This window comes from Lactuca virosa, chromosome 2 (assembly GCF_052849685.1).
Source record: "Lactuca virosa cultivar CGN04683 chromosome 2, Lactuca_virosa_CGN04683_v6, whole genome shotgun sequence".
Classification (NCBI taxonomy): domain Eukaryota; kingdom Viridiplantae; phylum Streptophyta; class Magnoliopsida; order Asterales; family Asteraceae; genus Lactuca; species Lactuca virosa.
In genome coordinates, this window is record NC_136427.1 from 22,616,400 (window position 1) to 22,632,653 (window position 16,254).

A 16,254-nucleotide genomic window follows, 5' to 3' on the forward strand; every position below is an offset into this window, starting at 1 on the left:
TAATTTTAGGACCAGCGAGTGAGAATAACGAGAATGAGTAATCGGGTTAATTGTTTGGTGTGATATATATATATATATATATATATATATATATATATATATATATATATATATATATATATATATAAGATTTTAATGATATCATTGTGCGTTGAAAACCAATATGTGCTCACCAAACTCCCAAACTCGACCCACTCAGTTTCTTTATATCACAAGTAGTGGTACAAAGATACAAACATAATGATATTTGTTGAGAGATTTTAAGAGTTTAAGACCATTAGTATAATAAGCAGTTATAAGGCTTGTAATAACTAGTTTATATATATGTTTTTGTATTAGCGTTGACATCTAAAGTTTTTAATATTAAAAGTTTCTTAAAATTATTTTGACTTTGATTTATATTTAAAGAAAATGTTTTGGGAAAAACCCACACTATTATATTTTACAAAAAGGATACTTTGTTTTAAATAAGCATAAAAAATTTTATTTGGCCGTAAAAATTGAGGATGTCACACATAATCTCAATGATTCATCTAATTTAGACACAAAGCAAAAGGGTTTAGAGCCGTAGATCATAAAGTAAAAACAGTAGAAAAACAATCGGAATGCTAATCATGGCCAGACTAGCAAATCGAATGATTTTCGTCATGAATCAGCTCTCAAATCTGTCAGATATTCGCTCCATATCAGTTTAATGGCCCTCCAATCGTCTTCTAAACCCTCAAAACGGCGATTTGGAGGTATCATCTCACATAAGGTGAAGTGGGTTGTAAGATATATAATTGTGAAGAATTTTCGCATCAATTTATAGAATTCAACGGCACCGCGACACGATAATGACTTTGTCGTGGCGTGAAAATTGAGAATCCACATCGTACACAAACACGTAAACAAGTCGCAGATAAATTTCCCTTTTCAAGAGGGCGAGGTGCGCTTTAGTGAAGTGCAACGTTTCTCATGTAATATTAGCTCGTTTTTCAATTTTTCTGATCCAGCTCCGTTTTTCAACGTTTTTGTTTTCTTTTTGCTCTAGCAACATATTATATTTGTAAAATAATAATTTAAAACTTTATAAACACCTAATATAAAAACATAGCATAAAGTAATAAGATTACGCCGGAAATGTCTAAAATAGATGTTATCACCGATTATATTAAAAGGTTTTTTCATGAGAAAAATAAAGATAAATAGATGCACACACTTCGAAGAGGAGAATGTGCTTTGCCAAACACGTATGATGTTGCAAGTCCTCTTGTTTACCTGTAAAAGGAACCACGATACCATTTTACAAGTTACTCCAAATTTGAAGGTACTAAACTACGGAAAAAAACAATTAGTAACAAACAAGATGAGAATAACAATCATCCACATAACCCGGAAGAGTTTTCTATAGAAAAAGTTTTAGTCAAAGTTATTAATAAACATATTCTTAACAAGGCAAGCAGTATGTAAATCCATAGAACCATTAACATGAAACTTGTCCCAATACACTCATTTAGCAATACAAATATAACCATTATTAATATCCCATCATCCTCAAAACTGTTACCTTTATTTTTCTCATTTATAAAATACTAAAAAACAAGTTAAAAGATATAAAGCGATTTATGCTTCTTGAAAACTTGTGTCACGATGAGGCTTCATTTCATTCTCCATTCTAGTAAACCATTCCCCAATACGTGTATTCTCCACCATATCTTTCCCCGATTTTAGGTAGCGAATTGGTCTCAAAACACCAAATACAGCAAGATCACCCAAATTTGGTTCTAAACCTCCTGCATAGTATCAAAAATATATGTAAATTTATAAATCAACATACTTTCATATTTTTTTTCAGCGAGATAATATAAAATTGGGTAAATTACACGAATGGTCCCTATGGTTTAGGGTAGTTTTCACGTTTGGTCCCTAATTTATTTTTTTAACTCGGAAGGTCCCTACTGTTTGTTTTTGTTACGCACTTGGTCCCTGTCTTACTTAAACAAACTATTTTGCCCTTGATTTTTTAATTTATTTAAATAAACACACCCCCCCCCCTCACCTTACCTTACCTTACCTACCTCACCATTTTTCCCTATTTAAATAATATTCTTTTTAGGTAATACAGGGACCAATCGCGTAACAAAAACAAACAGTAGGGACTTTCCAAGTTAAAAAAATAAGTTAGGGACCAAATGTGCAAATTATCCCAAACCATAGGGACCATTCGTGTAATTTACTCTATAAAAAAACAAAATGTAAAAATTAGAGGAATTTGTACATACCAAGATATTGTCTTCCATTCAAAGCATCCACCCATGTTTCTGAAGCTTCATACAAAGCTTTACGTTCATCAGATATATTATGTCTTTTCTTGAGTTTTTTTGATACAAAATACATAGCTGCAGCTCCAGCATACTTTGCTACTAGCCTTTCAGTAAAGCTGAAATTACCTGAAATATTAAAATAATTTATAATATTATTTGTTATTATATCAATTTGAGGTTCTATATATTGTGTCTGTTTCTATTCTATATATTGAGGTTCTAAAACCATCATATAAGAATTACGAGATTCATTCAACAATTTTTTTCTAAAAAGACAAAAGAAGGGTAAAATTGTCTTTTTACAAGCATTTAACACTGTGTTTTTAACAAAGTTAGTGATAAGGACCAAACATGCAACAAAATGAAACCATGAGGATTGCCCATGTAACGAAATGTAAGGCTAGATCAAAGTTGAAATCTCTACTATACCACAGGGACCAGTTCTGTAATTTAATCTAAATCTAAATAAAATAAAAGAATCTAAAAGCTTGTCAATATATTTTATAAAGATCCAAAATATTACCATGGCTAGTGATGTAATCAAATGATTCAAGAGCTTCAGAGGGACTTCTGTATATATTTGGTGATAATACATGCACCAAGTGATTGTCCACCCACCTACAATAAAAAGTTTTAGTCATTTTAAGGATTAAATGAATTGATGAGAGGAATGGAATGGAATAAGCAATGGAATGGAATGAGTCGTTACATTCCATTATCACGTGTAATACAATGTAATACTTACATTACAAGTTCTCATTACAATATATGAAAATGGGTTACATTGCAAATGTTCATTCAATTTCATTAGACAAAACAAAATAGACAATTCCTCTCCTTCCTTGATTCCAACAAAATTAAAGAGTATAAAGTAAAAATGTAAAAAGAGGTGATACCCACGCCACTTCTGAGTTTCCTCATCCTCAGAGACAGAGTCAGGATGCATTCTTTGAAACATTTTATCAATAATATCTGTCAACATCAATCAATATTGTCTTCAAGAAATATTTAAGAAGAAAAAAGAATTATAAAAAAGCAGAAAAACTTTAGCAATGTAGCTAATAGAGACAAGATTTTAAACCTGTAGAGTCAACCATTTGTTCACCATCTACCATCAATATTGGCACCTTCTTGTAGTCGGACCATTTGATTTCCTTTTTGTTGATGGGATTGACTTCCACAATTTTGTATGGAATATCATAATATTCAAGGAATGCTGTAAAAATCAGAGAATATACAGCTAAGTAAACCAAGAAATGTGATGGAACACATCACAGACATAACAATTTATGTCTTTGAGACTAAATTACATCATTGAAAAATATATTAACATCATGATTATAAAACAAGAACACAAGGAATGAGAGTCTTATACTCTATCACTCCCAATAAAACCTTTTTCCCTGTTCTTGAGATTACACAAGGAAGGAAAAAGGAGGGAAGGGGAAGGAAATGTGTGTTCTTGCATTTTTTTTAAGGAATGAAAGGAAAATAAGTGTGTTCTCGAGTTAAGGAGGGAAGGAAAGAGAGGGGATACTCTTTATTGCATATCAAACAGAAGCTGTAAGCTACAGCCTACAGAAAGAAATATCATGAAATAGTCCTTTATCCCCTCAACGAAGAGATGAGCTTTGATTTGTGTCATATAGTATAAAAACACCTATAAATTGATATGAATTATAATATTTACTGCAGCACGCTACACTTGATTGCAACAAATCGATCATGAATGTTCGTCTTTTGGTTTAGGAAAAAAGTTGAATGCATAGCACAAATTTTGTCATCGTCAACAGAAGCAAACAAACACTTTAAACACTCAAATATGTCATTAACTTGTAACAAATACATAAAACAGGAGCATAATATGTCATTAGGTACAAAACAGGGATCATCATCACCTTTAACCTTGTTGCAGAAAGGGCAAGCTTGGTATTGATAAAGAACGACGTCTTTAGGGGCGTAATTCGTGTTAGAATGCGGTAGATCTTTCTCGTGGAGCTCTCGAGCAGCTGAGGCGATCGAGGAATAGGAAATGTTCCCGCCGATGGCCTTATCGAGCGTTGAGAAGCAGTGAGAGTGGTGTGCGTTGGAATAAGTGCTACTCCTGCTACCATACAAAGCCGTTTGAAAATCAATTGTGCGGCGAGAGGTAGCGGAGGTAGCGGGGGCGGAAAAAGACGCCGCCGCGCGGGCCGTGGTAGCGAGTCGGCTGAGTTTTCTCATCGTTATTGCCATGGAAGATGTAAACGACCGTTCTAGAAAGTCAGGGTTTTAGTAGCGATGAGGAGATGGACAACAATGCACCTTCGCCATTTTAAACCCTTGGGTGAAAATGGTCTATGTGGTAGGACATAACGGGCACGGAAAGTCCAACTTCATTAAAATGGATAAACTCGGTCCTTGTAGTATTTGGATATTACAAACCTGGTCCCTCCATCAGACATCGTTAGCCAGTAATCGCCGTTAAATGTCCATCACGTGCATAGCATGTGAGGATATTTTTGTCCTTTTATGTTCAATTGACTTTATATTAGTGTTTACATCAACAAAAATTCCCCCAAGAATCTCTGTAGACCTTGCGGAAGAGTTAACCAAAAACAACTCAAATCAAAGATTTTAAATAAATGTATATATGCAACGATGGTGTCACCATTCAAGCGACATTAGTCCTCGATGCAACTGGTTTTCAAGATCTTTGGTTCAATATGACAAGCCTTACAATCCGGGATACCAAGTGGCATATGGATTCTAGCAGAAGTCGAAGACCACCCTTTTGATGTTGACAAAATGCTCTTCATGGATTGGAGAGATTCACATCTGAATAATAATTCTGGAATTAAAGAACGAAATTCAAACATCCCAACTTTCCTTAAGAAATGTTGTTTTCATCCAATGGAATCTTTCTTGAAGAAACTTCACTCAAATTTGAAGATATTCAAGAATGTATGGTGTGTAGGTTAAAGCATTTGGGCATAAAAGTGAAAAGCATTGAAGAAGATGAACGATATGTTATTCCAATGGGTGGGCCGCTTCCAGTCCTCCCTCAAAGAGTTCTTGGAATATGCGGCACCGCCGGTATGGTGCATTCTTCCATCGGATACACAGTAGCTAGAACCTTGTTGGGCACCGCCAATGCCCGACGAGCCACCGCTGACCACCACAAGATCCACTACGAGACCCTTTGAAGGATCATATTGAGAAGCTTGAAATTGAGGATTTCTTTCTTGATTTCGGGAACTAGTTCTATAAGAGCACTATTAATGGCCTTAACACAACCTCCCTGACTCGATTTGTAGTGAATCATGCAATAAGTTATCTTAAGTCGATGAATTGAAAGGAAGAAAGAACAACTTACCACTAGAGAGAGGAAAGGGGAGGTGGTGAAAAGACGAAAATACCCTCACATCTTATGTACGTGATGGACATTTAACGGCTACCCGCTGACGCCGTCTGACGGAGGGAGCATTTGTAATATCCAAATACCACAAGGACCGAGTTTGTCCATTTTATTGAAGTTGGATTTTACGTGCCTATTATGTCATACCACATGGACCATTTTTTGTAATTTTCTCTACTAATAATGTAATGTATTGGATAAGAGAAATTTGAATTTTGCAATCAAACAAACCAATTTCTGATAACTAATACTTTGTTTAAAATTCTCAATTTTCTAATAATTTATTTATACTTTGGTTTTTAGCAATTGAAGATTGTTGATATAGAAATTGAAGAACATAGAACACAAAATTGGTAGAGTGGTACATGAAAAAAATTCACACAGGTTTTTAACTCTTAATCTTGCCCTAATCACTAAAAGATATAGCGATATAATGCAGGATCATCAGAAGGTCAAATAAGTACACGGTAAATTCCGAATGAGCAATGTCCTCCAACCGATCCCCTGATATATGACGACTGAATAGTGAATAAAGAGAAAGACAGAGCAAGGAGAAACGATGGCACAATGAAGAGAAGTGAACTAGCAGAATAGATTGGTATCATATCCCCATAAAGACAATGACGACGTATCAACCTCAAAACAAGATCACGACTTAAGATTTTAAATGATAGATTTCGATTGTTTGGAGGAGGAGTGACATGGTCAAATAAGTATATGTGGATTGTCCACATAAGCGATTACATGGATTCACAACCGAAAGATAACATTAATTAAAAATTTAACAGTAGCAAGGTTAAGAAGTTTCATAATTTGGACCTAATTTAAAACATTGTTGTATGTTTTGTATAGAAATAACATAATTGCATAAATCGAAAAAACGACTAAACTTGGTTGCATAAGTAAGAAACAAAACAGAGTACGAATTACAAGCAAAGAAATGAAGAGAATTACAATCACTCCATCTAAACTCACCTTGCTACCCTAATGTTTAAACCAAATAAAGATAACATCCCCCAAACTGCAACAAAGTTTAAAAACTCCACAACACCATTAAATTGATGCGCCAGGAGGCCAAACCAGTTAAAGATCGAACCCCAAACCTTCTTTGCGTGAATACATCGAACCAGAACATGGTCAACAATTTCAATCTCATTAGGGCACCATTCTACGTCATAAAAGAATAAGTATTAGAATAAGCTACTCTATAAAAACCTATTTAGTTCAAATTACACAAGATTTTACGATAAAACTTAGCATCAAATTCCATCTCCTCGTTTGGAAATTATTTTAAGAAGTAGGCCCAAAATTAAATCTTTCCACATGATCATTTGCGTAGACTCTATAACACAGAATATATATACAAGAAAATATTAATTTTAAGTAGAAATACCTTAAAATGGAAAACCCTTGAAGCAATGAAAAATACTCGTATTTAATTGGCTACAACAACAAGTAATTTGTGCAGAATTTTTGCATAATGAACTACTAGAATAATCATAACCACCAAACAAAAGTAGTGTTTCCATGTAGGAATTCATAAACATATTACGTATCCGAGAAAACACCAAATGACCCAAGTGTTGGCGCAAATGGACAACGTGCCAATCGTAAATATAATCTTTTTCCATTATAGGTGTGCCACTTTTGCTAAATCCCATAAGTTTTGACTTACAGTGTACCTCTTTAAGGGTGAGCGCTTTTGTAAAGTGTATTTGAACACCTTCATGCTTCATCATCCATACAACATAACCTCTATATAAGTGGTATTCAATAACAGCAAGAGACTCCCTAAACTTAAAAATCAACAACTCTTCAAAAACATGATCTTGTTGTTTGTGTGCTAAGCTATCTGGGAGGTCTACTACTTTAAAACCATCATTAGTCATATCAAATGACGTAATCGAATTATGGCCACTATCTAAATCTAAATTCATCCAATAGATAAACGTACCAATAACCACCTGAGCTCAATGTACACACATGACATAGTTTCTGCTGAATTCCTGAGGAGACATGACACACTGTGTAATGTCTATAATCTTAGGGTCACTAGTGAAAGGACAAACACCAAAACCAATAACTGCTTCATGGGATGTTGATAACTTGTTCGGATAAGGCACAACAACAGGAACTGATTTTCTAATCGAAGGATTCTAAATAACAACTATATTTACCCTGTGATGTAACATCCCAAATTTCGAGTCCAAAAATTTCTTTTAAAAACATTACTGATTCATAGCATTAAGTCATTCAAACATACTAAAAGGGGTTTATATGACAAATCATAGTTTCATTTCCAAAACACTTGTTTAGTTATCAGAGTAAACATCCCAGGCTAACTTGTCATGGTGTGTGCACTGCAACCCTTCCGAGCTCCTCTTCTGAAAACTGAATACCTGAAACCAAAACTGAAAACCGTAAGCACGAAGCTTAGTGAGTTCCCCAGATACCACATACCATACAAACCAACTGATCCATACATACCATACGTAACCATGAGTCATACATAACAAACATATCCATAATCAAGTAAAGTGCTATGTGTCAAACATAGTCTTGCTGTATTGCCACGGGCCGCATGTGGTCTTTCGTGGTCTTTCTTGTCAAGCCTGGGGGCCACTTCCTGGGTCTTATAGACAAGTGCCAAGGGCCACCCCCTGGTCTTCCATGCAAGCATCACAAAGAAAACTATACCTACTACTCTACTAGGCTACTCAACATACAGTGTGCCAGGAGCCACCTCCTGGTCTCTCATTCATAATAGTATACAGTGTGCCAGGAGCCACCTCCTGGTCTTTCATACATGTTGCCTAGGGCTAACCTCCGGGTCTTCCTACCATACATAATAACATACTGTGTGTCAGGAGCCTCCTCCTGGTCTTTCATGCATAATGCCTAGGGCTAACCCCCGGGTCTTCCTACCATACATAATAACATACTGTGTGCCAGGAGCCTCCTCCTGATCTTTCATGCATAATGCCTAGGGCTAACCCCCGGGTCTTCCTACCATACATAATAACATACTGTGTGCCAGGAGCCTCCTCCTAGTCTTTCATGCATAATGCCTAGGGCTAACCCCCGGGTCTTCCTACCATACATAAACTAAATGGGTCGGCATTGTGGTCGTAGACCCATACAAACAGTGAGGAGACTCACCTCGCACTGCTGAACTTTGCTAATAACCCTCTGGCTGCTGTCCGACCACTCTCTGAACCGCTGCTCCGCTAGCTCCCCGAGCTACTTGTTGGATTAGGTGTCTAAGCCCATAACTATAATTGGTATGTACTTGAATTGATAGCAGCACAGTCCTTTTGGGTTGCCCTCAACCTAGCAACTGGACAAGGAAATTATGAAAGGAGAGATATTAATTTATAAGATTAATAAATTAATATATATAAATGATTTATTAATATGTTAATGGATTAATATATTAATTAGAAATCATCATGTTTAATTAATTGTTAGCCAGAAATTAATCAGAATTGATTTTGGGGTTAAAAGAATTAATTATAAGGTGCAGGGACTAGTTTGCAATTATCTAATAGTTGAGTGGAAGGCTCTAGAACCCCCTTGGAAGAGGGTGGACGAAATCTTTAGGGGAAACCCTAATAATTTCGTCCATAGGGGCTTGGATAAGGCCCTTGGGTTTGCTTAGGCCCTAAGCAAAGGATAACTAGGGTTTCCCTTGAACCCTAGATCCCTCAGCTATATAAGGAGCCTCCTGGTTCATGTTTTTGGTCACTGATTTCTTTGGAAGAAACCCTAAGGCCGAAATTGCATACTCTCTCCATCCTCTCTCCTCCAAGTTTCCTTCTTGCTAGTTCTTGGGTGTGATTCCATTAGAGGCATTACATTTGTGGTGCTAAGCTTCCAAGAAGATCAAGATCAAGATCAAGAGGATTATCAATTGTTTGCTATAACAATTGAAAGGTATGTAACTCCTAAACCCTAGTTTGTTAATTTCGAAATTAGCCTCTCTCCTCTAGGGTTCTTGTTTTGCAATTCAAAGTTGTATGTTCAATAGTTAAAACATAGATCCAAAGTAGGTTGCATGTGAACTTAGGAATTGTTTCTAGTTTATTTGTTGTACCTAAAACCCATCACTACTAATATCAATAAAACACTTAGTTCCAAACTGAACTCTAGAAGTCAAACTAAGACAACTCTGGTTAAAGTCAAAGTCCTGGTCAAAGTCAACCTTCTAGTTGACTCGACTCGCCGAGTCACCCCGAAGACTCGCCGAGTCCTTAAACTCAGAAGCTCTCAAAATACGACCCAACTCGCTGAGTCACCCCAGGACTCGTCGAGTTCAACGATCTCTGAGTCCCATCCTGTCCAACTCACTAAGTCACCGCTCAACTCACTGATCTGCGTCTTAACCAGAAGAGGTTGGGGGTTCTGCGACCTGACTCGTCGAGTCCAAGAACAGACTCGCCGAGTCCTAGGCAATCTTCAACAGACTCGCTGAGTTGTTCTTCCAACTCGCCGAGCCCATGCACATATTCATACAACTCGTCGAGTACACCCATGTGACTCGCCGAGTCTCTCCATTTCTCAATCCATACAGTGGCTTTTCGAGCCATACATGGGCTCCAATCCATAGATCCACTCTTCTACAGTCTATCCCCCACGTAAAGTTGCAAACTTTACGTGAAACCAAGGAGCTAAAGGCCCAAAACACTCTAGGGTTAGGGTTTAAGGCAAAGGGGCTTCACCAATAACTTATTGACATAAACTTTATGACCTTCTGGACCATCACAAGTCTAGATCTGAGGTAGCAACCTCGGATCTAGGCCTCTAACTCGACATAGATCTCAATCATGCCCAAAATTCCCCAAATCTCAAACATAAGATAGATCTATTTGCAATAAAGCCAAAGCAACAACTTATTACCTCCAATATATGCTCCAACTGAAATGGATCCCGGATCTACACCACTCCTTTGCAGCAAGCCTCTTGATCTTCAAGCCCATTTCCACCAAAATCACTTATCTAGGCTCTAAATTGCTTCCAAGGGCTCTCACTCACGATTTAGGGTTTTTGGATCTCAAAAGGGGAGTAAAGAGGCTGGGGAAGGGATGTAATGTTCTTTAAATAGGGCACAACCCCCGGGATTAGGGTTTTTCTCGCCCAGACCAGACTCGCCGAGTCGGTCACTTAATCTATGCCCCTGATCCCGCTTCGACTCGTCGAGTTCCTCCCTGGATTCGACGAGTTGACTCTTGACTTAGAGCCTTTCCTTCCTTTTCTTGGTCTTTCTGATTCTGGGTGTTACATGTGAATATTGTGACAATTTGATAATTGAGAAGCATTTGTAATACCACTGAAGCAAAACAAGCCCTGAGAGCTACCAGATAATAGGATACTTAAAGGTTGAAGTAGATTTATGGACATGGGAAAAGGAGAAAGAATACAGCTCGGAAAGGGGAACTTTATATCGGTGTCGGGAATAGAACCTGATACGGGTACAACCCACACCCGGCCCAAAAGACCTATCGTCCAACCCGCCGGTTATAGAGACTAATGGATACTTGGAAGATAAGTTGCACCATCAGCTGTTAGCTTTAGAGTATTTAGTTGCTTTGTTTTAGGAAACACTATGGTTGTTTTTGTTTAGAATAATTCTTTGCACGTTAGTTTCCGTTCCTATTTAGGTGGAAGCCTCTAGCAAGTTCTTTTCTTTTAAATTGTAATTTCGGTATTAATGAGGATTATTGAAAATTGCTCCAAGCTTTTTCCTCTGTTCCTTCTTTCTGTGGAGGCTGACCCCCTTCAACCAGGTTGTAACAATTTGGTGCTTTCATCTCTCACCCAACTCAATCATGCCTCCCAAAAACGGCTCCTCCTCTTCATCTGTTTCAACTGATGTACCACCTACCCTCGAAATCTGCCATCACAACCATGGTTGACAGTTTATCCAAACTAGTCGTCCACCGCCAACCAATCCGCTACCGAATCTCAACTTGATATCATTATGAAGCAACTCTCTACCCAATACGAACAGACAAACACACTCCTGGTGAACCTAATTAAAACTGATAAAAATCCCTCCATTTCAGAAAAACCCCCAAATTCGAGTTCAAATCGGGTTCCAGTGATAACCTAATTCGACCACCCAAACTCACACTCGCTATGTTCAATGGCACCAACCCTTTGGATTGGCTTTTTCAGGCCGACCAATACTTTGCATTCTACAGAATCGAGCCACCGGAACGGCTTACCATGGTCGCCTTCTTCTTGACCGGCGATGCCTTGAGCTGGTATAAATATTTGTTCAATAACGACCTCCTGACCACGCGGGATGCATTCACACGAGCGCTTGATACTCGATTTGGCCCTTCCACGTATGACAACCACCAGGCCGCTTTATTTAAGCTTCGTCAAACATCCTCAGTGACAGCTTATCAGACCGAATTTGAGCAATTATGCAATTGCATCACAGGCCGGCCACCCGAAGCACTATTTAATTGTTTCTTGTCTGGCCTCCGTACCGACATCAGTTAAGAGCTTGCAATACTCCGACCATCAAACATCAAGCAAGCAATTGGCTTGGCCAGATTGATCGAAGATAAACAGGGTGATTCCTGTCTCCGAACCCGCTACACCGTTCCCTTCCGCTCAACACCATCAACAACTACTCAACCCAACACCACTGTCACCACATAGCCCACCTCAGCGGGTCTTTTACCCACCCCCACCAAAATCAACCCTGCTCTCCCATACACCCCATTATCCGCTGAAGCTCTTCAACAACGGAAGGCCTCCGACCTTTGTTTTCGTTGCCCATAAAAATACCACCCGGTACACAAATGCAACCCCCCGCAATTCTTCATCATTGTTGACAATGAAGATCACCTTGTAATAAGAAAACAGATCTAGATGATTACCTCTTCTTCAATGGCTTGAATCTTCTTGTCTTTGGAGCTTAGAGTCACAAGTGTCACTCCTCTAATGGCTTACAAACACCAATAGCAAAAAGAATGATCTTGGAGAGAGGTTGGAGGCTTCTTGAATTCGGCTCTATAGCTCTTAGGAATAGGGTTCGCCGATTTTTGTAGCCTAAGGGTTTTATTTATACTGTGGGCAGTTAGGGTTTCAGTCAAAACCCTAATGGACAGCTTAAACTCTAAGCAGCCCATGGAACCTTCTGGAATAAGGACATGGACGAAAATATGATGGCCTCCCATCATAATTTCGTTCACCCCTTTGATCCATTAGGTTTCCCAGCCTAAAATTCAACTATCACACATTTGACAGTTTAAGTCCCCTTTCTTCAATTAATCTCTTTTAGTCACCAAATTAATTCTTAATTAATCTATAACTAATATTAATTAAATAATATGATTTCTCTTATTAATATATTATTCTAATAATATATTAATAAACCATAATATCTTCTCTCTCTCTCTCCATGAATCACCCTGTCAAGTTGCTATGGTGAAGGCAACCCAAAAGGACCATGCACAACCGAGTCAAGTACATCCCAAATATAGTTATGGGCTTAGACACTAATCCAACAAGTGGCGGCTGGGGAAATGACGCTCTAGGGTTAGGGTTACCGATGCTAAATCTTGAAGCGGGAAGGGAAGGGTGGCCCGGGTCTAAACCCGTGCTCTTTTCAAACATCCATCCATTTTTACAAGTATGGCCCCTCCTTCGCCAAAACTTTTCGACATAACCCCAATATTTACCATTTAGCTCCTTAGCCTCCAAATCTTATTCAATGTAAGTCCAATATTTTACCAAACACCCCCTGACTTCTAAAAATATTCACAAAATAAATCCTGGAATTACACTTTAACCCCCGAAAGTCTAAATTATATCATTTGGCTCCCTGAAACCAACACTCCGCTAAATATTATTGATTTGTCTGAATAATAATAATAATAATTACATCTCGGGGCTTTAGAGTTTATTATTTATTTAATTAATTTTAAACGGAATGTTACATAGAGCACTTTGGTGAAGATGGTGACATATTGGTCGGCTGAGGGGATGTGATGATCCCGGATTTGACCGATATGAATTTTCCCGAACAAAGTGTATATTGTTTCTATATGATTATCAATCCTTTCTACAACAATATTTATTGCATTTGGACCTACGTGTAGGCTCAAAATATAACTAAATTATATGGGTAAGACCGTTATTGAAATTATTTGAAGGGCTTGTTTTCCGCCTGGGAGAGGGTGACATGACATTTGTAAGGGAGCTGATTCGTACATAATGATTTTTGGCCACCCACAACAAAATTTCTATAAATAGACAAATTTATCTTTTTTTTATTTTTTTTATTTTACACTTGACCCCGTCCCCACAAATAGTCTAAAAAAAACCCTACCTAAGTATTAGACCAACGACTCCATGCAAGGCAATTTAATTCCCACAATCGATTCTGCCATCTCTAGCCTCCATGACCACCCATCGTCGCCGGATTGTTCCACCGCCGTCCCATTCATCGCCATTGCCAGCTTGCTCCACCGGCGTCCCACTGTTCTGCCATCACTTCCAGCAAAGGTACGTATAAAACTTCAAAAAGGAAGTCTACGGTTGTTTTCTAAATTGTATGGAATTATCATCGATCAGTGGGTTCATTTCTTGTGGTGCTCTATGAAATTATGATCAATATTATACATCTTTTTTTAATAGAGGAGGCTTTATGATATTCAATTTGAGTGGATTTACACTGTTTTGCATATTGTATTTCTTATATGAATATCACGTGCTTAAAGATATATATGTGTATTGAATTGTTATATTACACCACTTCCATATTATTGTTTTCGTACTTTTGTTTTTTGTTGATTAGCTAATCCAGAATATTCATTTGAACTTCCAGATTTGTTGAATAAATGGAAATAGTGAAAAAGTTTATTTAACTACTTCAAAATTTGACTCGTGTGACGATTTATTAAAAAGTGTTCGAGAATTTTATTATTCTAAAGGATATGAGATATCTGTTCGTGGTTCAAGAAAAGATAAGCACACAATTTTGCAATGTGACAGGAGTGGTTCATATCGAGATATGCGAGGTATTACAAATAAAAGAAAATAAACTACCGCATCTCGTTTGAACGATTGTCCTTTCAAGATTGTGGGCAAAAAATGTAGCGATGTACCTGCTGGTGATGGCGCTTGGACATTTAACGTGAAGGACTTGACACATAACCATGAGCCATCTACGAACATGAACATGTCTGGGCATCCATCGTTTCGTCAGTTTCCATCCGAAAGCATAATTATTTGGTATTTTTAGGTATTATAACTCCTTGTAACGGTCACTTTACAACAACTACGGGTCTTCCATGTGCTCACAAGATAAAATATTGACAATGAACTACTTTTTGGTTGCATTTAACCCACCCTCATTGGAGGATTGACAAGTTATCGTTAAATGTCCAAAATGATTTGCATTGTGAAGGCATCGATAGATTCGATGAGTTGCTTAATGAATTGCCCTCAACGTATCAAAGATGACCCAAGAAAGAACATGTTCTTTCAGTGATTACAAAACTTGTGAACTAATCTGTTACCATTTTTGAGTCCGTGATTCAACGACCAAAAGGAAGACCTCCAAAATCAAAAAAGAAAAGAGGAATAACTTTCACGACACGAGATCCTTCAAGTTTTGAGTTGGTAGAATCATCACAAACACGCAACAAAGTGGATGGTGAAAACAACTTAATTGATTTAAATGTATATCCATTAGATACCTTTGATTTGGACAGTTCTTTTTGAGCTCGTCATAGTGTTTTTATTTTTTATTTGGATAGTTATTTGATTTTCTACTTTGGACGGTTGTTTGATAATTTGTTTGGTAAAAAGTTTACTGATATAAATATATTTTTTTTATTTTAGAAGTTATTATTAAAGGTTGTTTTAAATATTACATAATACATTTTTTTAGTTGAAAAGAAAACAGTAAACCAATTTACTATGAGTGGTTTCTAACATAATTCTAAGTTTAACATATACCACGTGCAATAAGTATATTAATTTAGTAAAATAAATGAAATTGTAAAACAAAAATTTTGGAAAAAATTTATATACATGGTAGAAGAAATATATTAACTTAGTTGGAGGGGGTAATGTATAAAGTTTGGTAAAATAAAAGAAAGGGTAAATTTGTCCATTTATAAAAAATTGTTGTGAATGGCAAAAATTCGTTGTGTACGGATTAGCTTCCCATTTGTAATCTTCTCGGCGTAGTAAGTGCTCTAAATGATTGAATTATTGATCAAACCACCATATTTAAATGTCATATTTTTTGTTAATTATACCAAATATACATAAACAATACATATATACACCGCTAGTCCCGTTGCCAATACTTGTTAAACGTGTAAATACTGTCGAAAATGCACCAAATTCCATCAAGAATTAATCATGGGGATTTTCATATTACTTGTTGATATTATCATATTTTATATTGGATCATGTTGTCTTTAAATAAAAATAGTGGCTTTGTTTGATTATATAAAAATATCGAGTTAAATACATCATTTTACCTTATTCTGATCGAATAAAATAACATGTGGCGAGTTTGGA

The 16,254-nt window shown here is 37.0% G+C and overlaps 1 protein-coding gene and 1 pseudogene across 1 annotated transcript; one reads left to right on the plus strand and one right to left on the minus strand.

The window, feature by feature from the left end:
• Positions 1 to 1,426: 1,426 nt before the first annotated feature.
• Positions 1,427 to 4,621, minus strand: LOC145158961 (uncharacterized). The gene is made up of 6 exons (XM_079077821.1): positions 4,205 to 4,621; positions 3,388 to 3,522; positions 3,203 to 3,278; positions 2,830 to 2,924; positions 2,265 to 2,432; positions 1,427 to 1,775 (listed from the first exon to the last, which is right to left on the minus strand). Exons 1-6 carry the CDS (start codon positions 4,539 to 4,541, stop codon positions 1,606 to 1,608), a joined length of 981 nt encoding a protein of 326 aa, XP_078933947.1. The 5' UTR covers positions 4,542 to 4,621; the 3' UTR covers positions 1,427 to 1,605.
• Positions 4,540 to 5,491, plus strand: LOC145157288 (lycopene beta cyclase, chloroplastic-like; annotated as a pseudogene).
• Positions 5,492 to 16,254: the final 10,763 nt, after the last annotated feature.